Below are 26,234 nucleotides of genomic sequence, written 5' to 3'. Positions count from 1 at the left end.
AGTATTCATTTCTTTCCCCATGTTTTAAAATGGTACGTTCCACTCCCTGCATTTAGCCGCCGTTGTTGTACGCGATGCTACTGAACAGATATGTCGCGATAGAAAGTCCGCTTGCACATAGACGTTTAAGCCTCGAAAAGATGCTTAATCACGATGCAAAATTAACCAATATACGAAAGCAACGCATGGGACAACTTTACGCAACTAGCTGCAAACTTTAACAGCACCAACCTCACATCACTTCCAGCAGTTAGCATTGTTTTATCTACTACTATAGCCACTGCTTTAGATTTTTTATTTTTTTTTATATTTTCGTGGAGCAAGTCTGATGAATTCACCGAAAAAAGAAACAGACGATGATGTATCCGTGAAAGATCCGGTGAAATATGGCGAACTGGTCATTCTTGGGTAAGTCTTACACCAATTAAATCACTACAAAGCATTTCTGTGGGAACATATTAGCGGTTTTAAAGCAAACCGCCCCCGTTTGGTCACGAATTGTGCGTAAAAACAAAATGCGTAAATGCTTCTTTAGCCGATTTCTTGATGTTTTGCCAATAGTAATTTCATTGTAGTAAGCGCTTTATCCTTGCTTACCCCGTACTACAACCCTCATATGTAATTTCCCTTCAAACTTATCAAATATCTCGCATCCAAACTGTATCTTTAACCCAATTTACGTGACGTTTGATGGCAAAACGTGTCCAAATCTGTGTAAATGCAGAGCTAGTACGGATGTAGGCGCTTTTCATCAATGGTTGTAGCAATGCAACCCAATGATGTCATACTATGCTGGGTATAAAAGTAGCGGTAGAAATGATATCACTGTCTGAAAATTAGCCCAGTTCGCACATGTGTAAGACTGTGGTTTCTTATTGCTCCCATTTCAGTGTGATGTAATTGGAAAAGGGCCAAGCAATAGTAGTAGTAGTAGTAGCAGTGAAGGGTGCAGGATGTGCGGATGACAGTCACCACCAGCTCACAGCAGTAGCACCCTTGGGCGCCACTCTATGCTTAGGTCCAGGGGAGCTGAAATGCCAACACATGAAGGAGGTCAGGAGGCATTGATTAGAACATTAACAGTGAATATTATAGACAGATAGGCCTGCCACTGCAATTATTTTATGGACTTGTTGTTTAATATGTGAAAGATGGAACAATATTTTTGGGTGGTCAGTATTCATCATGTGTACTTTTTCTTTGCGATATTGGGGCATTGTAGGTTATATTTTGGCTATATGACGAGATTTAAGCCGTAAAAGATTGGATTAATTGTTCTGTATCTTATTACAAATGCAAACTATGCATTAAAGTGTTTCATTCTGCTTATGGTCTATTGCAGCTCATTATTATTATTCTAATAATAGTGTGGATTTTAGAATGGTTTTTGTGGGTTAAAGCTGCTGTGTCAGTGTCATAAAATAGTCTCAGTATTAATTGTTTAGTATCTTAAGCAATATTTCACACTTCAAAAGTGGTTAGTGTGACAGGCCTATCCAGGACTCATCCTTCCGCCTTCTACACGTGAGATACTGGGGTCCACCAGCTACTGGAGAAGCTCAGACTAGAGTCGCTGCTCTTCCATATTGAGTGGAGGCTCGGGCATTTGTTCCGGATGTCTCTTGGAGGAGGCCCTAGGGAAGACCCAGGACTGTGTCTCTCAGCTGGCCTGGGAACTCCGGAAGAGCTGGAGGAAGTGTGTGTAGAAAAGGAAGTGTGAGAGTCCCTGCTCAGGCTCCAATGAGGGTCTAGAACAGGCCTGTAAAGGCCTGTAAAGCACAGAAATGAAATTTTTGGAACACAGACAATATGGTAATGTTGCATCTCTGAAACAACAACTCTTTGATATGTCTCCCACCTTGATCTGAACGTCCATGATGTGATATTGGAATATAATTTTGATATAGCGAACGACACTACAGCTCCCATGCATAGTCAGAGTTATGGGGGCTCAGAGCTTCCTGTGAGAGCCAAAGATAACTGACCCGCTGGCCCTGCTCGTCCCTTTGCCCAGAGAGGAGAGAGGAATACTGATGAAGAGGGCCAGGGACAGACTCGTCTTTTTAAGCAGGATTAAACCAGTGACAGACTGAACTTTTTATCTCCGATCTAACCTGATTTCACAAGAGAAAGAGGAATTACTGGCCACTGAGGATTTTAAGGTTGTCAGAAAATTTTGATCTTAATCAATACTAAAAAACTAGTATAGACTATATGGGTAAAGATGGATATAGAAACAGTATAGGATAAAACTGACCTACTTAATTATTTTGTGCTGAGTTGGATTGCAGTGCATAAATAATCAATATTAAAAATAGCACATTGCTGGTTGACCAATAGAATGAGTAGGTGGGGAAACAGTTTAAGCATAGAGCGGAATTCAAGATATTTTTTATACTAATATGGCAATTTGTGCAAAAAAAAAAAAAAAAAAAATATATATATATATATATATATATATATAATATTGTCACAGGAATAGTGTTGTCACAAATATGTTGTCATAATACTAAAATTTTTATTTGGGGCTAATGAATAGACTCGAAGTTTCCAGAGTGGTCCATGGGTGTATACTAGTCTATGTGCTCTTATACTTGTTCTGATACAGCTGAAGATCATTCTTTTTTTAGGGAAGGTTCAATTTCTATCCTGTGAATGTGCTGGTTTTAGCCTCAATAGTTGTTCAAATGCATCTAGTTTTGGTACTAGTTTTGGTATCTATTAGTAGCTGGCTTTTGACAATCCTACTACACTGGAATGAGATCACAACCCTACATCTCCCTAATACAAAACCAGCATCATTCAGTTAGTACTTCATGTCTTTCCATCAGAACGTGCTGTGCTTCTGCAGATGTAGATTCATCACATTCACAGTGAGGTTTTGTGTCTCACAGCTTCAGAGCATGTGATCTGTCCACTGCTGTTGACATCATCTGAGAAACCTATATGCAGCTAATTCTAACGCTTTCACACCAAAGTGCCAACACAATCTAAACCGGGACTCAAATAGGACTAGACCGGGACTAGACCCTGGGCTAGACCCAGGACTAGACCAGGGACTACTAGACCAAGGTGTAAACTAGGACTATAGACCAGGACTGGACCAGGACTAAACCTACCTGTGATTCATGGACTAGACCAGGACCTGGACTAAATCAGATCTCTACAATGCTCCCAGCAATTTCTAACATGCACAGCTAATCAAATGCAATATGACTCAAATAGGACTAGAATGGGCCTAAACTAGGACTAAAAACAGGTCAGAACAAGAACTGAACCAGGACTGAATCAGCTTTCTGTTCCTGACATACAACTAAAATTAAAAACTTTTACACCATCTTCAACTAGGACATAAACTAGACTCAAGTAACACTAAACTGAGACTAAACCAGAACTAAGTGTGGCTAAAATTGGTCTGAACTCAACCAGGGCTAAATGAGACACAAAAATGACATAACCAGGACTAAGTATTGTTAAAACAGATCTAAACAAGAACTTATCACGAATCAGCTTCACGAATCATCCATTACTTACAGTGAATCCTTGAATTTTTATATAATACCACTATGATTTACACTAGACACAAATAGGAACAAAACTGGGAATAAACCAGCACTTAACCAGTACTTAACCAGACCTAAATATGGCTAAAACAAGAACTGAGCCAGCTCTAAATCAAGTCTCTACAATGCTCCCCCAATGTCAGCAGTAATTGTCTAAACTGCTGCTTCTTGCCATTAATATTTTATAATCCTTTATCAACAATTCTCTTAATAATTGGTCTGCAGTTTTGGCTTTTTGAGTGTCTGAGTACCACAGGATCTAAACCAGGACTGTAACAGATCTAATCAATGTCTTAAAGGGCTCATATTATGTGAGTTTTGTTTCATTCACACATGTTTGAGTAATCCTGGTTCATTAGTCTGTCTACATCTCCAAAGCTCAAAATGCTCCACTTTGTGAAGCAATAGTTTTCAAATTATCGGCTGCCTTTTACTTTTAGTTCAGCAGAGATTGACCTGTAAAAACACACTGGAGCACTTCCTGTATTACCACATCAGAAAATACAGTAACATGGACCCTTTTAATTAAGGCTTAACCAGATCTAAACTAAAGACAAAACCACGACTAACCACAAACTAAACCAAAGGAGAGATCCACTGTCTTTATTCAACCCCTTTATTTCACTTTGCCCTCTGTAAATGGCCTTGATGTAGTGCCCACCGCTAAACTCAGGGTGAAGGAGCAGAGGGTTAAATATTTCATGGTGTTTTTTTTGTGGGGCAGATATGAACTCACGCCTGTCTCACTTTGGCCCCATTTGTCCTGGTTTGTCCGGCCGACGCTGCCCCTCCCATGGGTCCAACTCATTATAATGCATTTATTATTCATTCAACCCAGAGAGATGTAGAGGGAGGAGGAATTTGTATTTCAATTTTCAGAAACTTGACCTATTTGTGTCCCTAGATACGAGCTAGACAAGTTCAAATCAAATGCAGCTTTTGATGACATTTGTAATTTAGATTTATTCTTAATTACAAATGAACTGGACAGACGCGATGGCCAAGCTGTTTATGTTTATGTAAAGTGTTGTTTATCCAATCAGAAAGCAGAATGCGCCTCACATGAGTCTCTCATTTGTGTTGCCAGTTTTAAAGCTGAAATTCAGTTGGTTTAAACCTTAAAAGAATCTTTCTGATCTGAATGGTCACTACCTAAACCCCAGAACCTGCAGCCAATCATGAATCAGTGCTAGTGTAGCCTCTACAGCTCAGGGAGGGAACGCAGGAGCTTCTGACTTGTGTATATACTACGGCTGCACGATTTTGGAAAAGCTTCCTCAGATTTGATATGCAATGAGAATCACATGACAGTATGACAAAATTATCTCTCCAAGGTGTGAGGCTCTCTCTCTCTCTCTCTTTGGCACTTCCCTAAATAGTAAAGTTTCACACTGATTGTTTTAAAGCCCTAACCCTTTCTCTCTCTTTCCCCCTCCCTGCTCTCTCCATCTCTCCTCTCTGCATCCATCCCTCTTTCTCTCCTCTCTGTCTCTCCCTCTCCATCTTTGCATCTCTTCTTTTCACTCTCTCTGACTTTCTCACTTGCTCTCTGTCTCCTCTGCCTGTCTCCTTCTCTGTCCCTCTTTCGCTCTCTCCCCTCAGCCCCCCTCTCTCCCTCTGCCTGTCTCCTTATCTGTCCGTCTTTCGCTCTCTCCCCCTCTCCCTTCTCCCTTCTCTCCCTCTGTCTGTCCTCTGTCTCTTTCCCTGGCCCCAGTTGTCCTGTGGTCAGTCTGAGCTGTTTAAAGCTGTCAGACCTCACAGAGCACAGAGCTGACTCATCTCTGCCTCTCATTCAACAAACAGACAAAATGTGGAGAAAAAAACTCCAGTGACACCAGTCTACACTCCAAATGGAACTAAAATATGATCTGTTAAGCAATTCAAAAATGATTCCAAAAAAGTCTTGAAATACAAATAGATGGAGAAGTTTGCCAGTTCAAAACGGGTATTAATATTGTATGAGTAATGTTTAAAGTTTAAAGTCCTATATTACACAGAACTGACTCGTGAGCTTTTAGCCATGTTTATAATATTGTTACCTGCTTAAAAACATACCTGCAGTTGTTGTTTTTTCTTTCAGTCACACACGTTTGAGTAATCCTTGATAATTATCATCCCCAAAAGCTCAAAATGTTTCACCTTATGATGTTATTTATTGGTAGTTTCAAGGTTAACAGCTATTTTTTAACCTCAGCTGAACTGTTTTACTGTATAACACACTAGAATAACCTTGAATTGTTGCTTTTGTTTTTGAATATTTCTGTCTTACCTTTTGTACAGTTGGGATTGTTAATAGAAAGTCTCCGATATCTGCTGGTGCACTGATGAGTGAAGCAGTTTCAATGAGGCTAAATCAATAGCTGTAACTTCAAAGTTTGTCCATTATTTATTTATAGTTTAAAGGTCCTCAAAGGAAAATTGACTCTTGATAGCTTTAAGCCATGTTAGAATGTTGTTACATCCTCACAAACAGATTCTAGTATGTTTAAAAACAGAGTGGAGCACTTTTTGTATTACCACATGACTTCATAAAGTGTTTCCTGTTTGCCTGAAGATCTCAGACTAAATATCTTGGCTTTGTGCAATAAACATGTGTGCATGAAACAAAACACAACTCCAGCTAGATTTGTGATGAGGAAACATTGTAACATAGCTCAGAAACTAACAATATAAACCCTTTAATTCCGCACTGGCGAGCTGATACAGTATTTTATGATTTGCTAATGTCAGATGCTTTTTTTTCTCTTATAATATGCACGCTGTGGTTTTGAGTCTGATCCAGAGCGTTTGATCCAGTGACACAGTGAGAGAGACAGACCCCAGCTGTTCGGATTCAAACGGGAAACTCCACTGTCCCACTCACCGCTCCAGGGTCAGGGTCCACTTATTACATTATATACCGTCTAATATCCATCTGGTGAGCTGTTAGCGTCCATAAATTTCTGAAGTGTATGTGCACTCAGTTTGGGAAGTGAAGAGGATGTCTGCCATTATTTTGAATTATATTTCCTGTCTGTAGTCCGTGTTTACATGTTTAAAAGCTGCCAGCCAGTCCACAAAGATTTAATACATGAAGAACTGCCACATGACATCCAGGACACCTTTTAATATATTAAGACAATGCAATTAATCCAATTTCAATTATGATTATGGAACTAATCAGTTACCAAAATTGTGTAATCGAGTAGGCCTTTTACAATAAGTATTATATCGACTTATCGTTCAATATATGAAAACCTGGAACAATGTTTTTTGGGGGATCGGTATTTATCATGTGTTTTCTTTGCTTACTGGGAAATGGTTGGGGTTTTTTGGCAATACAAGATCATCAGCTTTAACTTAAAGGCTCTAATTCTACACAAAATGGACTCTTATGAGCTTTCAGACTTGTTATAATGTTGTTACTGATGGCATTTTTTTATGTTAGGACAATGTTAAGGACAATCAAGCTTCATGTAAGGAATAGGAGAAAAGGTCTGTTATTTCTTAAAATTACATTAAGGAATGTTTATGGACCCCAATAGACCATTTGTTGTTGCTAAAGTTAACTTGTCATGGTACACCTTTACGACTACAGTTGTTGCTTGACCATGTATTGATCATTCTGTTTGACATGAGCCTCACACCTGTCGTCCACCACAAGTGTAAAAAACTGTCCGTTCCTGAGACTCAGTTTCTCTGTCGTTGCATGTAGGCAGTAGAGCCAGAGCTCTGTGTGTGTGTTTGTATTAAACCTTCTGAAAACGCTTTTGTGGTCCTCACCTCTTTTCTTATACAGCAACCAGAAACTCATGATATCAGTTACCTTCTCAAAAACATACCTGGAGTTGTGTTTTGTTTTATTCACATGTTTGAGTAATCCTTTATTATTAGTCTGTCTACATCTCCAAAGCTCAAAATACACTCTTCCTCCTTGTGATGCCATCAAGTAAAATTTTTAGCCTCAATTGAACTGCTTTACTCAACAATACACCAGAATAACTGTAAGTGTTTGCCTTTAAAATGTTTTGTTTTGTTTTACCCTTTGTTTAGTTGAGATTGCCACAGAAAGTCTACAATATCTTCTAGTGGTGTACCAAGGAATGAAGAGGTTTCAACAAGTCTAAAACAATAGCTGTAGCTTCAAAGTCTTGTTCTGCATAAAACCCACTAACACTGTAGTTTAGATATGTACAAACATGTTCTGAAATGAGTCTTATATTAGTTTGCCAGTTCATATTTCATTTTTATTTTTTTTTGTCAATTCTCCGGGATGCGTTTAAAGGTGCACTGTGTAACTTTTTCTGGTAGAGGGTCCACTATCTGTTTGATTCCATGTGTGTTCATGTTTTTTGTTTTTAACTTATCTACCGTATCTGCATGGAGACAAGCAGGCCACATCACAAGGCCAAGTTACAGGTCAGATCTGTGGAGAAATGGGCCCGTTCACAGTAATAATGCATGTTTTAACTGTTTTTGAAAAATAAGAGCACCTGTAATTGAACAGATACAAGATATATTTGTTTAATGGTATACTCTGAAACGTCCAAGGTACAGCAATAACATGTCCATGAGACAAGCGGATGGCAGACCCTCTATCAAAAAAGTTGCACATTTCACCTTTAAATTGTAAAGTTAGGACAGAATTCTATTATTCTATTCCAACATAAATTGCAAATTACAATCACAGTGCTTGACAACAAAATCATAATTAGATATTTTTACCAAATTATTCAGCCGTATCACCGACTTTCATTTCATCAGTTCATTCTCTTCATTATGCTGCACTTATCTCTAGGCAAATAATACGCTGAATGATTGTGATTTTGATACTGTTTGTTTCCATGATATATATGTATTATGAGATGTTTTACAGTATGGCATTTAACTAACCTGTCATTTATTCAAGTACAGGTGGTCAAAATATCTTTAAAAATGTCCATTCTCACTGTTAGTGGGGTTGCTTCTCCACAAATCTAACCTGTAATTTGGCTTGCAAGACTCCAGAGAGATTCCTAAGTGTATGGCCATACTGTGGAACTTTCTAGGCACATCTCCATAGAGACAAGGAGGTGATGGACCCTCCAGCAGACAAGTTACACAGTGCACCTTTAAGTCTCCTGTGCTGGCTTGGGTTAACCAACTGCTGCATTAAGCTTTGTCTGAACACTTTACTGCAGTGATGGCATTCACAAACTGCGATTACACTGGTGCATTATGAGGTAGTAGTAAAAACAGGTTTGTGGATATCTAAAAAAAAATATTCTATTGAGATGAATGATGATGGTGGTGATTGTTTTTCCTTTATTTTTTTGTTTGATTTTGCAGAACACTGAAAAAGTACTGACAGTATTTATGTCAGTATTAATTTCAAATCATATATTTTTGGGGAAAATGATCAAAATCTATGCTATATCGGCTCAAAAATATCTGCAGATCATATCAGCCAATGTTTTCTTCGGATTCTAAACTGTCAGTATCAGCATCTGTCATGAAAAATACCCATATTGGTTGATCTGTGATTCTGATTGTTACTTAAATATTCTCGCCACTAAATAAAGAATGGATGAATGTAGAATGGATTATAGAAATGCTATAAACAGCTTTGTCACTGGTGTAAACATGACTTATAACATTTAAATGAGTTAAATCTCTTATGTTTTGTGCAGGTACAATGGCTCCCTGCCGTGTGGGGACAGAGGGCGCAGAAAGAGTCGCTTCGCTCTTTACCGCAGAGCCAAGGCCAACGGAGTCAAACCCAGTACAGTTCACATCCTCAACACGCCACAGGACACCAAGGTACTGATCAGCATCTCACTGTTTATAATACGACTGAAAGATTTAATAAAGACTCAATTTAAAGATTCAACATAAAGGTCCTACATTATGTGAAATTGACTCTTGTGAGCTTTAAACCACGTTATAATGCTGTTACGTCATCAAAAACATACCTGGACATGTTTTTCATTCACACGTTTGAGGAACTATTTATTATCAAAGTGCTCTGTTTCACCTTGTGGTGTCATAAAGTGGTAGTTAACAGCTACCTAACTCTGTAGTTTAGATCTGTACAAAGATGTTTTGAGATGCATGTGATTGTATTAGGTTGTCAGTTCATATTTCAGGCTTTTTTTGTTGAAAATTATTGAAACATAAATCGCAATCAATTCTCATTTTCCCCACCAGTGATATACGCTTGCCCCCCTGTACTTTTATTTTCTTAATTGCTGATAAGTGTGTTTCACAATTATCCAAGTGAAGGTGTGTTTAAAAACACAGTGGAGTAGAGCCCGACCGATATATCGGCTGGCCGATATTATCGGCCAATATGGGCACCTGGAGACATATCGGCTATCGGCCGATATGCTTGCTGATATGGGCCGATATGTCACGTGGGCATGTTATACCTCGTTATAAAGCTTAGACTCTCTACATTATGTTCATTTAATCCAATTTACAGACAGATAAATGTCCTAATATGTGGCTCCGCATCAGTATTTATCTCGCATGAAATGCCACCAAAAGTTCCTCGGGACGCTGAAATGTCCCAGTTTACACCAAACTGCCAAACTGTCCTGGTTACAGACGTCACAGCTAATGAAATGTTACACATTACAGTTTAATGCAGCTTCCAGCATCAATTAATGTTCGTGTTTACAGGCAACACCTTGGTATGTTTACAGTATTTACCGGTAAGTTTAACGTCACCGTGACGTGGATGGATTTGCTCATTATAACCCATTATAACTCATGAAAAACCCATTGTCTGAAATGCAGCTGAGATGAAGACTGGCTGATGCTCGCTGTGGCTGTAGTCGTGAATGTTTTAATCTAAACCTACAGAGAACCTGATATTTGCTAATTAGCCCTGGGATAACGTTACGTCGGATGTTAGCCAACTGGCTCCACTATGTTATCTAACATATAGGTGCAATTTCCCGTTCAAAGGAGGTGTTTCTACACAATATTATACAGCAGCGTTCGGTTCCCGAATTCAAGACATTTTTACAATAGATTTTGAATTAACCCACTTGTTGGTCGCTGTTGTAGCTTCTTGTGCTATTACTCTGTTTTTACCCTCTGCTACAAACTTGAGCTGCGCAGTCTTGATCTTGATCGATGTTTCTTCTGCTCGATGAATAATGTCTGTGAAGTGATGACGTATTTTTGACAGTAAAGTTCCGTCTGTGAATTCGTATTCGTACTGATGAAAGGCGTAATCGTAAATTTTCATTTCGTGATTGTAATTCATGACGTCGTAATTTTTCAATTCGTATTCTGATGGATAAAATACACACAATATATTTTATGTACGACTGGACTCATTTGAGAGTTTACAAATATTTATTTTATGCGCAACTACAGCCAAATATGCACCGATTTCCCAAATACGCACGGATTTCTATTTTATGCGCACGAATATTTTTGACAGCTTTCTTACTCCATAGGGAGCCTGCTTCTTATTGGGAGCCGTGTTTTCTCTTTTTCTCACTTTTTCTCTTCATGCCGCATGTAGACCCGTAGTTTGACAGCAGCAGCGGCTGAAAACGAAACTTTCAGAAATCTGCGTGTGCATAGGATTAAAAAAAAAAGTGCATATTTGGCTGCAGTTCAGCATAAAATGAATAAACCAGGACTAATCTTGGGCTCGAGTGCAGGAGAGAGATAGAAACCGAGTCCCGACACTCAGTCCTGGTTCAGTTCTGGTTTAGTCCTGCTTGCAACAAAACAATCTCAAGAGTCGCTTGGGAGCCGAAAGAGCCAGCTGCTTTAGTGAGCCGAGCCAAAAGAGCCGGTTCTCCCCAAAAAAAAAAAAAAAAAACTGGAATCCCCATCACTAGTAGCTAGAATGTGATGCAAAAATGCCATTAGGCCAATCTACTGTATGTAAATATGATGTAAAGAGTCAAAATAACAATAAATGTTGCCTAAATAAACCCAATTTAGAATCCACTAGAGCCAAACCTAAGTTTTTTAATCAATTCAAGATTTACAGTGAATTTTTACATCACTAAATATATCGGTGATTATATCGGCTATCGGCAGCTCCTACTCCCATTATATCGGTTTCATATCAGCCACAACAAAATCCATATCGGTCGGGCTCTACAGTGGCGCACCTCCCATATTACCACAACACAAGTCTGTTTGAAAGAAGAACACATTGTTAAACATGTGTGAATGAAACAAAACACAATTAAGGGTTTTTTCATGTGGAAACAACATTATAAGAGGGATCAAAAATCGAAATTGAAAAAACAGTCAATTTGAATGGGCGCAATTAGCAAATTGCAAAGGAAGCTATTTTTGTAGTACCATAATTTCTTCCGCAAACAAAAGACTATCCTGTATGATTCTCCATAAACACTGTTAACCCTGTAGTTTAGATCAGTAAAAACTTGTTTTGAAATGCATGACTGATCATTGTTTAAGGTCTTATGTTATGCAAAATTGACTCCTGTGAGTTTTAAGCAGTGTTATAAGGTTCTAACCTCCTCAAACACATACCTGAAGTTGTGTTTTGTTTCATTCACACAAGTTTGAGTAATGCTTTATTAGTCTCCAAAGCTCAAAATGCTCTTTTCCACCTTGTAATGTCATGTAATCATAGTTTTCAAGTTAACAGTTATCTTTTACCTTTTGTTTAGTAGAGATTGGCAATTCTAGGTCTTAAATTACCCAAACGAGTTAGATAAGGTTTGTGGAGTTTAAAACACAATGGAGCACTTCCTGTATTGCCACATGACATGACAAGGTGGAACAGAGTGCTTTCTGTTTGAGAACAGTGTAAATATGCACAGTCTGTGTGCTAAACATGTATGGATGAAACAAATCACAACTCCATTTATGTTTGTGAGATGTGAGGAAAGCACACTATAACATAGATCAGAAAATGGCATAACATGTGGCCTTTAAACTGAGTCTGTGAATTTTAAAATAAGTCTTACAGTAGTTGTGAGAAAACTGTCCTGCAAATAGTTTTCTAAATAGTTGAGCTTTTTGCGTGTGTAACTGTTGCTAAGAGGATGTTTGCCCGCTCACTTCCTGCTTTGTCTTCCTGCTTTTCATCGCTCCAAAGGAAGAGTGACTAAAGCTGATGCACTGAAATGTCTTGGTTTCTATTGTTGAATTTCTATGAGCTATTGTTTCAGACGTGAATAGAGTTTTTATTGTCAGACATGGGACAGTGAACAATGGTTTATTCTGAGAGGGTGGTATGGAGAGGAACATTTCGATTCCATTTAGTTGTATTGCCAAATGTCATGGCAGAAGTTTCAGAGGGTTTTAAAGAAGTTTGTGGACAGAGTTAATTTATTGCAGATGGGGTCAGCTGAGGTCCAAAGTAGTGTTTTGTTTTGTGTGTTCAGACTACACTTACACTTTATTTATTAAAGGGCCCATGTTACAATATTTTCTTATCTACAGTATGTTATAATGTTGTTTCCTTATCACAGACATACCGGAGCTGTGTTTTGCTTCATTCACACACGTTTTACTGACAAACCCTGCATATTTAGGCTCAGTTCTCAAACAGAAAACACTCGAGTTCCACCTTGTGATGTCATGTAATACAGGTAGTGCTCCACTGTGTTTTAAACTCCATACACCTTCAATGGAATCATTTGGATAATTTAACCTGTAACTGCTGATCTCTACAAAGCAAATGGTAAAAGGTGGCTGTTAACTTAAACACCACTACATGACATCACAAGGTGGAGCAGAGCATTTTGAGCTTTTTGACTAGTAATGCAGGATTACTCAAACCCCTGTGCATGAAAATGACTCAACTCCAGGTATGTTTTTGGGGAGGTAACAACATTTTAACATGGCTAAAAGCTCACAAGAGTCAATTTTACATGATATGGAACCTTTAAGCCTGGTCCGGGTGAGAGTAGAGTTAATGTACTGTATTTACACATATGTACTGAAGTCCATGAAAAACTAGGTCAGGTAGGTTTAATACTTTGAATTTAATTTTGTAGAGGACTAGTCTAAAGGGATTAAACAAAAACTGATACGATATAGGAATTCACAACGCAATATTTTATGCAACGCAATATCTTATTTATTGGTTTTCCGTAGGTCTCAGTCCAAAAGAATACTCACATACTCAGACACTGACTCTTAAAAATAGCATACTTGAGAAATGAATCTCAACAATGATCATTTTCTGTTATTACATCTTTCATTGTTTCTTGTCGTTTCAGGCGGTGCACAGCAGGGGGCAGCACAGTATCTCCTTCACACTCTCCAGAAACCAGACTGTGGTGGTGGAGTATTGCCATGACAACAACACAGACATGTTCCAGGTTAAATATTACAAATAAAGTTAGAGAGTTAGAGACTTCAGTAGTATATACCCTATAGATTGTATTCATTTTAACAGCTATTAAAACATGGTTTATTCAGTCAGCCACACCCAAAATATTCACTTAAGTAATGCTATTTAAAGACTGCAAGCTATTTTAGTTGTGTGAAGTCAAATGAAAGAAGTATTGATTGTATTGAAGTACTGATATCTGTAGAGCAATGTTCAGCAGTTACCATAGTGACAAACTGCACTCATTGACAAATACAGCCCAAAAACAGTTAGCATCACATCCCCTGCTGCAATATATCAATTTTCAACTATTGTATAAAAACCTGACTTAGCTGGATGTTTCACCTTATATGAGCTCCAGAAAGTATTGGGCTTTTCGACAGACTTCAAACTTAAAGGAGCTTTATGTAGCCTGTGCCCTAACAGGTTTTTTTTGTTTGTTTTTTTAAAGATACTAAGATCAGAAGTGAACTTGGGTTGCCAGTGCCTAAACCTGCATATAGAAGACACATACACATTCTCATTCTCAGTATATGGACAGTCCATGCCTCACTTAAACGCTCAGAACTTCCAGAATTCCCTCACTGAGCTGCAGAGGCTGCACTAGACACCAAACAACAAATTATAACATAAATACTGCATATAATTTTAAGATGGACTATTTGATGATATTAAAAAGCATTTCTTGTCTTCCTTCATAGATCGGCCGGTCGACAGAAAGCCCCATTGATTTTGTTGTGACGGACACTTCAGGAGGAGGGAAAGAGAGTGAGGACCCTTCGATCGCACCCAGCACTATCTCACGCTTCGCCTGCAGAGTCGTTTGTGAACGAAACCCACCCTATACCGCTCGTATCTACGCCGCCGGGTTTGACTCCTCCAAAAACATCTTCTTAGGGGTAAGGAGGAGGGGTTATTGTTTGTTTTGATGGCACTTTTTTTTTTTGTCTTTTTTCACGTGTCCCATACATTTCTGAACAAATCTGTACACTAGGGCTATACATAATAAATCCTAGAAAGAGACAAGGATATATATTACCACAACAACTGACAAATTTGACAATTAAAACTGTTATTTCAATTTGGTTTCTATGAATAGAGGAGTATACAATGAAAGTTTTAGTCAAACTTTGAAAATCTGGTGACTGAAACCTTGTAGATTGTGAGTATTCACAAATAAAGTGTATTATTTACCAAAAAAATATATGTATTATGATTATCAAATACACTCTTGTCACACAATAGTCAATTAGTCACAATTATTTCTATTTCTATTTTCAATTTAATATTCACTACGGAAATGTAGTTCATTCTCTGGAGCAAAAATTTGCAAGAATTTAGTTTCGTATTCTTTCAAAAGAAAAATGTCTTATGTTTGATTTATTGCAGGAAAAAGCAACTAAATGGAAAAACCCAGATGGTCACATGGACGGTCTGACTACAAATGGTGTCCTGGTGATGCATCCCGAGGGGTTTCCTGATGATCCGAAGCAGGGGCTGTGGAGGGAGATCTCAGTGTGTGGAGACGTGTACGCTCTGAGAGAGACACGGTCCGGACCCAGCCGAGGAAAACTGGTGAGGACTCAAAGCAGGACTCATGTATCCTATTTATTTTTATACTATGTTACAGAGAAATGTTGCCAGAAACTATATATAATAATAGCAGAATGAAGGCCCAGCTGTGGGCGTGGACCAGGGTCATGGCTTTATTCATGTCCAGCCACATTATATCTTCTTGTCTTCTCCCGCAGGCGGAGGGTGAGAGCAGTGCATTGCGAGATGGTTCCCTGGTGGATCTGTGTGGGGCGACTCTTCTGTGGAGGACGGGGGAGGGGCTGCTCAGGGCTCCGACCCTCAGACACCTGGAGGCTCTGAGGCAGGAGTTGAACGCCTCCAGACCCCAGTGTCCTGTGGGGCTCAGCACACTGGCCTTCCCCAGCCTCCCACGCAGCCACAGGTGAGAACAGTTCAACCGGACCAGTGTACAGACAGAAATATGAATATGAATGTGTAACCTTTAAGGCTCTTACTGGTAATTCATATGAGAAGCCCAAATCACAAAAAATGCAGAAGAAAGTGACCTTTGTGGTTTATTCTAGCACAGCACAGCATATCCAATCAAAATCAAATTGGCATAAATGTCACACAGTCACAAAAGCTGCAGTTATTTAGGTAATAGAATGTCTTCTGCAAAGAACAAAATACCTTTATAGAAAAATCCTGTAGTAATCTCTAATACTTTCATTTTAGACCTCTCCAAACATGTTCTGAAATTATTATTATTTTATCAGTTCATTCAGTGTTCTCTTAAATGTTAATGCTCCTGAAGTTCTTTACAATGTGCACACTGAACAGAATACTACATTTAAACATAAAACTCAAATATAATTGCTCACAGTATTTGCGCAAAAATTTTAAATTGCAATTAGGTTTTTTCCAAAATCTTGCAACCCCAGTTTTCTATCTATCTGGGACTAGATGTCATTTAGTCTAACAATGTTATTTCCTTGATAAACTCGTCTCAGTGAAGTCTGTAAATCTACATAAAGCATGTCAACATCTCTTTCATTTACACCTGCCACAGCCTGGAGGAGCGACAGCCCTGGGTGTACCTCACATGTGGTCACGTCCACGGGCGCCATGATTGGGGTCAGAGGTCAGAGGGCGAGGATGACCCGAGGGAGAGCGACGGCTCCACAGCACGTAGAGAGTGCCCCCTGTGCCGCAGTGTGGGTCCCTACGTCCCGCTGTGGCTGGGCTGTGAACCGGCCGTGTACGTGGACGCCGGGGCTCCCACTCACGCCTTCGTCCCCTGTGGTCACGTGTGCTCGGAGAAGACGACGCGCTACTGGGCAGATACTCCTCTCCCACACGGGACTCACGCCTTCAGACCCATCTGCCCCTTCTGCTCCTGCGCGCTCAGCACCCCGGGGTGGACCAGACTCATCTTCCAGGGACCCATCGACTGAAGCCACGGAGCAAAACCACTTTCACAGCTACGCACGCCCAAGCTACAGTCAACACGAGGATAATGTTACACGTGAGACAAGTTCCCATATTAAAGCTGCTGCCTAATAAGATGAGAGCATCTTTAGTTATACCAAAATGGGGAAATTCTAGTGTTGCAACTCAAAGTTCAAGAACAACAGGAGAACAGGTTATTACAATCAAAAATCAAGATAAATGAATATAAAAAATAGACTTAAAGCTACCATCTGTGAGTTCTTTTCACCCGTTCAGACTCACCTGTGCTCTCTGGTCTTCTTCTGTCAGGACAAAGCTGGCACACTGTCAGGCAGAAGTAACTTAAATAGCATCTAGTGGTGAGATGTGAGAATACAACAGGGGCAGGTCAACCAGTCTAATTACAGATTATAGTTTTAAATCTAATGTAAATATAATTAATAGATACTTTTAATTTCACTTGCATAGAATTAAAATATAGACTACAACTACTATTATGTACAATAGGCTCTTATGTTATGTAGTACAGCATATGGACAGAAAAAGGAGAAAACTTGAATACCAAAGTACAGCGCAATATGGGAACTTTAATCATATAATCTAATGTACATGTGTTTTATGGTCTGACTATTGTCTTGAAAGTAGCTTGGGTCTTTTACAGTCCTTCTCCTGTTCATCACTCACTGCTTATAATATTCAATACATCCAGTAGTACTGTATTTTACATGATACCAAATCATGAATCTGAGTGAGTCTGCACTTTTCACACTGCAAAAATATACATCTACATGAGTTAAAATGCTAATCACAAATTGAGTACTTTTGATTTATCTGCATAGTTCTAGTAGCTTTTTTAGCATTATTTTCTTTTTAAAGGGCCTGAACATGATTTTTTTTATTTATAATCAAGATAAATGCTGTTTAAAAGCTGCTATATAAGAAACAAAAATAGTAAAATTTAATCTTTTACACAGCATTTTCTCTGGTAATAACTAATACAGAAGCTAATCAGGCATATTGTTGCTAAGAATTATGGGAAACCAACTGCCTGACACTATCTTACACACTTGATCACTGTCATGGTGCATTTTCAAGAGTGACAAAACGCACATAGAAGGATGATTACTGCATGACCAAGGGCGGCGCTTAGGGGGTGCCAAGGTCTTCAATGTGGGTGCTCACTTAATATGCAAATTTAGAGCCTTTTTTACAATGGAGTGTACGCCCAACCCCTACCATGTTTACTTTACTGTTTTAAATAAGTTTAAATGTAGTGAGCCCCTTGTAGTGAGCCCATTTTAGGATATTTTTGGTCTAGGTTGAATGTACTATGAAAATGGGGCAGAAATCATTTGGGAGGCTATGGGGTCCATTCTAGGGGGGCTGGTGACCCCCTGGCCCTGTACATGAAAAGTTTAAATTAGCTTAAACTAAAACATGTCTCTGATTCGTGATTTGAAATCAGGTGCAGGCCCTTGAATTCTACCATATATTTAGCTATTACAGTAAAATTACACTTGCAATAACATGCATCCAAAAGCGTCCAAATTAGTCAAAACTAATTTAAGATTCATTTTAACTCATGTAGATTTGTTTTTGCAGTGCATTTGGTGTTTGCCCTACAGTAATCACACTTAAGCCTTAACCTATTCATTCATTTCACCATCACACATTAGAAGTTTATGAATTGACATCTACTAAGCATTTCCTCATTATAATGTTCAACATACGCACTTCAATTATTTTCAAGAAAGCACCCACATATTTTCTATAGTGTCTTTAAATAATCTGGTGATATATATATATATATTTGTATATGTTCTGGACAGTATTATATTCTTATGATAGATGAGAGAGAGAGAGACCAGATTTTAATGCTTCCATCCATGTACCGTTGGGATGCTATAAAATATGCAGGCTCATCTTGTTTTAATCTATGCACTTGCAATGCCCTCTTCTAATATTGGTTTCACTGAGAAAGCTGTAGTGATGTGGTAACTTTATGTGGTAGTTTTTGAGACTTTCTGGCCCTAAGAGGCATTTAAAATGTGCAGGTTTTCAGAGGCGATGCATGGACTGAACCAGGACTAATCCCGAAAAAATAAGAACTAAGTAATTCACGGAGATGGTTTCGCTGCTAGAAACTTCTTGACAGTTATGACATCTGTATTTTCATAGTACCAAACCAGAAACTTTCCAAAGTGCAGTTAAAAATCTCATAAAGTTTTATTCATCTGTTAATGTTCTGATCTGATACCCAGTAATACTATAGAAAGTATTGTAATATAAGTCTGATACCAGTACCAATGGGTTTTGTATTAAACTTTACTACTATGAAGAATACAGCAATCACGCTTCACCCCAACGTTATCTGTTATAAAAATAAAAAAAAAAACAGTAAATACATTTTAAATAAATCTATATTTATCTGATCTATATCTATATTTGCGCATGATGAGTACTTTTTGTCGTATTAGTACATCTGTCACTACCAGGCCAGTTTAAAACACAGAGTTCACTTCAAACCGATACTAAAAAGATGATTTACTGCTCAGATTTTTTTAAAGTCCTGGTTTACATTTTAAGTTACGATACATTTTAACAGTCAATATTAGCAGAGGGCACTGAAGCACTCATACTGTAAGACCATGTGTGTCTTAAAAGCTGCAGACTCATGCCGTAGCACTAGCACTGATGCACCACTGGGAGCACTGTAGAGCACACTGTAAATGAATATTTACATGAGTTAAAATTACTTGAATTCAGAATCTTGACTACAGACATTTTTACTAGATTAGTTTAGATTAATTTGTTTAACTTGAGTTTTTAATGTGTTATGTTTAAGATTTCTTTGAAGCTGCACTATGTAACTTCTTGTCTCCATGGAGATGTTATTGCTTTTCCTAATGTTTGTTTCACAGTATGGCATTACATTATCCTGTTCAAATGCATTTTCACTGCTGGAAAAATTGCCCTGTGGCGTTACTTGCTTGCGTCATGGAGATAGATGTCGATAGATGCCTTATTGTGGAATATTCCAGGCAAAGCTTTGGCATCTTCATGGAGACTCTTTGGTGAACCCCTCACCTGAAACGTTACATTGTGCATCTTTAAAAGAGATTCAGAATTGCAACTGTATTGATAACTTAATAAGAGTGATGTATATTGAGAAACAAGTCAGAAACATATCAAGAAAAGTGAAATGAACTAGTCAAAATCACTCAAATCATTTCTTCAGAATTCACATGATTTTAACTAATGCAAATGTTATTTTTAGTGTAACTCATTGTTAGTGAGTGATGAACAGGGACTGGTGTTAAACCGGGTCAAAACTTCAGATCACTCCAAAGCAATAACTGCACTCTGGTGAATAAGCTAATCCTGCGCTAACCCTGCGCTAACCCGCTGAACCTACACTGAGGAGTGAAGCGATCGGCTGCAGAGGAGAGAGTTTCCGGGTTAAGGGCTCAACCAGAAGTGTGTTCAAGAAAACGCATTAACTTTATCAGACACTACCAACGTGTGAAGTTACCAAAGCGCTAAACCTCAAAGAGAGACCACAAAAATAATCACATTTTAGTTTTGATTTTAAAGAGGGGGTATTTTTGTGATTGCTCAAACATGCGTAAATGATTCTGAAAACCGCTTCAGGCTTGTGTTTGAGGGAACATTAATATTTGGTAGAAAGCTTGAAAAGTTTATTTAGAGTAATACTCCCTCTTGCCAATGCCAATGTTTATGTAGTATTTGAACTCACACTTTGACTATTCTACAATACTCAGTCACTCCTCATTCATAGTACTTGGTGCTTGTAAACTACTTCTGGAGCCACAGGTGCCATGGGGCACACTGACCAAAACATGGCTGCTAATAACATCTATGACCTCACTAACCGTCATCAGTCTTTACATCTCACTTGTGGAAAAATGAATTCAAAATATTTTATTTTTGACAAAATTAAATGACTTATTTTATAACCTTTTTGACTAAATGTGGTATTTAAACTTGAAATAAGTATCTGCCTACATTGTAACATGCAATAATCACATATATCCAGGCTTTCTAACCCAAACCTTAACCTTACAAATTACTACAATGTTATTATATGTAACATGTACTGTAAAAGAAACTTTAAATAATAAAAGCCATGAGTATTTAAACCAAACAAACTAGGTTACATTAAAGAGACTAAACTAGTTAATTTTACTCAAATTTAATATTTTTGTAGTTCAGGCAAGGTGTATGAAGTGCCTTGCCCAAGGACGCAAGAACAGTATGCAACACTACCCTCTAGTGGTATGTTCGAAGTGATGGTTTAGGTCTCATCTTTACTAGAACATTAGAGCCACAGTTAAAAGTCCATTCATAAATTCATTGTTCAGATTGCTTTGAACACACTTCTGGTTCCGGAAATAAACAGGGTCTGTGTTCTGCGATCGTTTGACCGAAGTGTAACCTCAACAGAAACTTACTTTTTCTGTTTTCAAAAAAGACTATTTTGTTAGGGATTTTATTGTGGGATGGGTTTATTTTGAGGGGCAAATGGGTGGGTCCTTTTAGATGTTTTAGTGTTATAAATACTATTTTTCTAACTGATTATTGCTTTAGTTTCCTGTTGTTTTCTGTATGATATTATTGTGTGGTAGAAGTAGGAGAGTTTGTGAGTGAGTTGCCAACACTGTGTCAGACACTTGTTCACTGCCTGCTGCTGATATCGGCATCTTTGAACTGATTTGGCAAATCAGGAAAAAAAAAAGACACTGATACAAATTTCTCTAGTTCTCCAAATTTAAGGACTAAACCAGGCCTAAATCAGGACTAAACTGAGACTAAACGAGGACTACTGCAGTCTAAAGCGGAACTCAAGTGATTTATGCAGATTTCTGGGGCACACATTTTGAGGAAGATATGATGTTGGTTCCTTAAAATATTCTTCATTTTAGTAAGTCCTGAATGAAATAGTTTATGGTTTTTGAGTCTTGACACCATATACAAAAATAATAAGAAATCAACCCATTCTTAAAATAATCAGTTTATAATCATTAATTCATAGAGTTGCCAAAAACTGTTACAGAAATTGTGGATTCATGGGTTTATATTTACAAAAATGTTTAAAGAGAGAGAGATACTTTATTGATCCTGAGGGAAATCCAAGTTTTGCTGCAGCAACATTTACATTGCACTTCTCAGTCACCTTTGTGTTTCAGTCAAAGGTCTCAGGTCAGTTTAACGGGAGGACTGGTCAGGGAGGGTCAGCAGATCTGCGTCAGGGCACTTTGAGGAGAGGAAGAGCCAAAAATGTCCCTCCTCTTTGTCCTGCAGCATCACAGCAGCCTCCAGGTGGCGCCAGGTGAACATGAAGTAAAAGGAAACCTAGTTATTACTCTGATCTTGGTTTTCATTTGATGATGAAATGGACCATTCCCTAAAAGTATTTCATCTGGAAGGTCTTCTGCCACATTTGCTGCAACATACGGATACCTAGTTTATTACACAATCCAAATCTGTACTATGTAACTTCTTCGGGGTGTCCTTTTAACATTGAGAATAGTTTTACAGCTTCTCATATTTCTCAACGATGCCAATATTAGCAGTGGGCACTATAACATACTGCTACCAGAAACATTGCTCTGGCATTGAATGTAGCCAAATATTACGGGCTATGTGACTTAGCCTTCCCCTGGTGCTCGGAGTGAATCGTGATTTACTATTTTTGTAACTGAATATTATGGTGAAGATCTAGTGCTTGAACAGTCCAATAACTATCAGTAGCCTCGTGTACGAAGATGTTACAAAACACTGCAGAAAATAATTGAAATGGGTTAAAATGACTTGAATTTAGAATATTGAGTTTTGACAACTTAAAAAATTTTGAGTTAATCTACCTACTTAGTTTTCTTAAATTAAGCGCTAGTTTCATAAAATAATTTGGAAGACTAAGAATTAATCCCCATCCTACCCTGGCAGTTACAATTTATATAAAGTTAAATTAGTAAAAATAAAGTTAAATTGGTCAAAAAATATAATAAATTCAAGTCATTTTAACCTGTGTTTTTGTAGTGTCCAATAATAATCAATAGCCTCATGTATGGAAGTTACGCACTCACTGAATTTGCATGTGCTTCACTAACACACAAAACGCTTTGGGTATTTCACGGTGCTTTGCCAAATTGTGCTTAAAATTTTACAAGTATTCAGTTTCGTATTTTAATTTCCTGAAGAATTTGTGTGTTTCGGAGGAGATATACAATTAAGAAAAAGTAAAGCGGGAATTTTAAGCACCGTGGTAAATGTTTTGTGAGTGAAATTTATAATGCATACACAGTATTCTTACTAACAAGACAAGCGCACCTATTTTACATTTAGGCAAAACACCACACAACGTACACTGCAACAAAACGACATCTACATAAGCAAAAATGACTTGAATTCAGAATAAGAATTTTGATTTGAGCTGTTGTGACTAGTTTGAGTAAATTATGATTTTTACACATACTTTTTTTTACTTATTTCACGGTATTTCAAACGCTAATTGTACATAATATTGAACAAAACATACGATTTTTGCTTTTTTATTTGTGTAGCTTTTATATTTTTTTTCAGACATTGAATTTGAATCCACAAAATGTAATGAAACCGTAAAATTTATTGTTTCAAGACCTGCAATTCCGACTGGAAGACAAAAACTGGTTCTCAACATAAAACCAAAACTTGTCCGTATCAATTATGCAAACGAAATATTCAGATTTCAAGTCATTTTATTGTGTGTAGATCTATATTTTTTGCCGTGTATAGCCTGCTTGATCACTTGCTAGCCTAAATTGAATCTTCACTGCTCAAAACAGTATTGAAAGAAGCATGAATGATGGTTATGTAATGGTAAACATAGCTCAGGTTTTAAAGATGGGAAATTAACAATGCATTCAGTATTTCCACAGGTCTAAAACATTTCAACTGAAGAGGAAATGTCTCTTTAAGCAGGTTCAAAACTGTGGTATTAGCCGCCATATTGTTTCTGTCACTATTGGCATGTGGATGGAGGATACTGCAAAAAATGAATATGTAAATGAGTTAAAATTATTTGAAATTAATAATCCGTATCTGTTTTCTCATTTTACTTGTTCAAAATTACAAACACTCAAAAGGGGCACTAAGTAACTTCTAAGGTGGAGCGTCCTCTACTTGCTTGTCTCCATGGAGATGTTATTTCTTTGCCTGGTTCCATAACAGGACATTAATATATCAACAAAATTAATATATCTCTCTTGTTTTGATGTTTTATAGCTCAAAAATACCTTAAAAACATGAATTCTTAACATTTGCAGGCTTGTTTCTCCATAGATCTGACCATTAAACTCTGTCCATTGTGTAAGTTTATTTACATATTGTGGAATAATCAATAATAATCAATAATCACTAATCAAGGCAAAAACAGTACTATCTCCATGGAAACAAGCAAGTGGTGGACCCTGAACCTGAAAAGTTACACAGTGCACATTTTAAGTTTAATGCTATGTTATTCCCATTTACAATGAATCTACACTTTTAAGTAGATTATCTTAATTTCATCAAAATTGTCTGGATTGCAAAAAAAAAATCTTACCTTGCTGGCAGAAAAATTTATTTAAACAATTTAAATAATCAAGTAAACCAATCAAAACTACTCAAATTATAACTGATATTTTCTATTAATTTTAACTCATGAGGTATTCTTTTTTGACATGGGACTGTTGCATCTTGTACAATGTTTTAATTACTTATTTTTTTTTATCTCCTTTTTCAACCTTGTGCCCAAATATAGATTGATTTACTTTCATTTTTCTAAATATTTAGTTGTATAAAATGGTTTTACTATAATGTTGTGTTGCTTTTACCACTAATGAAATATCTCTACATTTATTCCTAACCCAAACTTTCTCATCTCAAAGTCAGTGTCAAGTCTCATATATTATAAATGGATTCCTTTCGATGTTTTGTATACCACTATTTTGTATCATTTTGCCTCATATTCTTGTGATATTATTCGGTGCACAGACAATCTGCTATACACATGTCAATAAACCTGTTGAAAGTTGAAATTCTCTCTCAAACTTTTTTTTTTAATTCACACTGTGAGTTGGTAGGTTTTTAATGTACCTTTTTATGCATATTATTTTCAATTGAATCAGTAAAGTCCATCTTAGATCATAATAATTTTACATGTGCTCAAAATCACTTTACAAGTTTTGTGCATTATTCATTCACTTCAAGCTCTGTAAAACACAAATGTAGTAGACTGACAGAAGCAAGGCTATCAATCTGTGCCGATCAGCCCTTTCGACCAGCACCAACACACACCACATTCTAGGCAATGTTAGTGCAGTGTCTTGCCTAAGGACACAACAACCACTGGCGCCCCGCTGTGGCACCTAGTATTCCAGGTAATAGCCCATCCAAGTTCTAACCAAACGCAGCTCTTTTTAGCTTCAGAGATCTGATGAGATCAGGCTTTGACAAAGAGAGTTCACCTTCTTTATATTTCCCAGTTCCCTCTCGAAGCAGTAAATGAACCCAAGACTTTCTTCTTGTGAGACAAGAGAGCTACAGATTTGCTTCTCTGATATCCTGCAACAACTAGACAAAGTTGAAATACTTGTTCTTTATTGTGGTGTTTGAATATACTTTAGTCTTGATTAAGCCCTACTTCAGTGCTGGTTTGTCACATTTAGTCTTGGTTAAGTATGGACAATACATTTTGGTTGTAATATGCAAAAATGAATATTGAGCCATACATTTCATACCAGAGGTGGGGACTTGCAAGTAGTGACTCAAGTTAGACTCTTTGGACTCAACTTGGACTTTAAGGTCAATGACTTGGGACTTGAGAAGACTTGAGCAGCACTTTTAAATCTGAATTCTTTCTATTCTGACTATAATAAGTCACACTAAGATCTTGTCAAAACATTTAAAAAGGAAAAATTAACTAAATTCATTTCTACAACTCTTATATACTTTATAAATACTCATATATAAATATACCATGACTTTTTAAGTACAATATAGTTAAGTTTTACTTTAGTTAAGTCATATAAATTGCAAAAATCTAAGGTATTTTTGGTATTTTGGTTTAAAGATTTCAAATGACTGGAAGCTCAAAGCAGATGATTTGGACTTGACCTTGGCTTATGGGCCAGTGACATGAGACTCGACTTGGACTTGCCTGTATTTGACTTGGGATTTGACTCGGACTTGAGGTCAAAGACTTGAGATTTGTAAAACAACGACTTGGTCCCACCTCTGTACCATACACACTATACAAAATACAATGGAAACAGTCTTGCCTTCCACCAGCAGAGGGCGCCCCAATCCACACCACACTGCAGGAAACTACCAAACAGAATACACCTTAGTGGTGAGCTTGCTTTGAG

General features: G+C 37.6%; 1 protein-coding gene across 1 annotated transcript; it reads left to right on the top strand.

The window, feature by feature from the left end:
• The first annotated feature begins 60 nt into the window (after window positions 1-60).
• Window positions 61-24,905, top strand: LOC110168287 (E3 ubiquitin-protein ligase pellino homolog 2). The gene is made up of 7 exons (XM_020933720.2): window positions 61-408; window positions 9,212-9,341; window positions 13,751-13,852; window positions 14,565-14,762; window positions 15,253-15,438; window positions 15,615-15,820; window positions 16,448-24,905. Exons 1-7 carry the CDS (start codon window positions 329-331, stop codon window positions 16,830-16,832), a joined length of 1,287 nt encoding a protein of 428 aa, XP_020789379.2. The 5' UTR covers window positions 61-328; the 3' UTR covers window positions 16,833-24,905.
• The last annotated feature ends 1,329 nt before the right edge of the window (window positions 24,906-26,234 follow it).

This window comes from Boleophthalmus pectinirostris, unplaced genomic scaffold, assembly GCF_026225935.1.
Source record: "Boleophthalmus pectinirostris isolate CB_2022bp ecotype Guang Dong unplaced genomic scaffold, ASM2622593v1 HiC_scaffold_13, whole genome shotgun sequence".
In the NCBI taxonomy this organism is placed as follows: Eukaryota; Metazoa; Chordata; class Actinopteri; order Gobiiformes; family Gobiidae; genus Boleophthalmus; species Boleophthalmus pectinirostris.
This window is presented reverse-complemented; position numbering and strand designations above follow the sequence as displayed.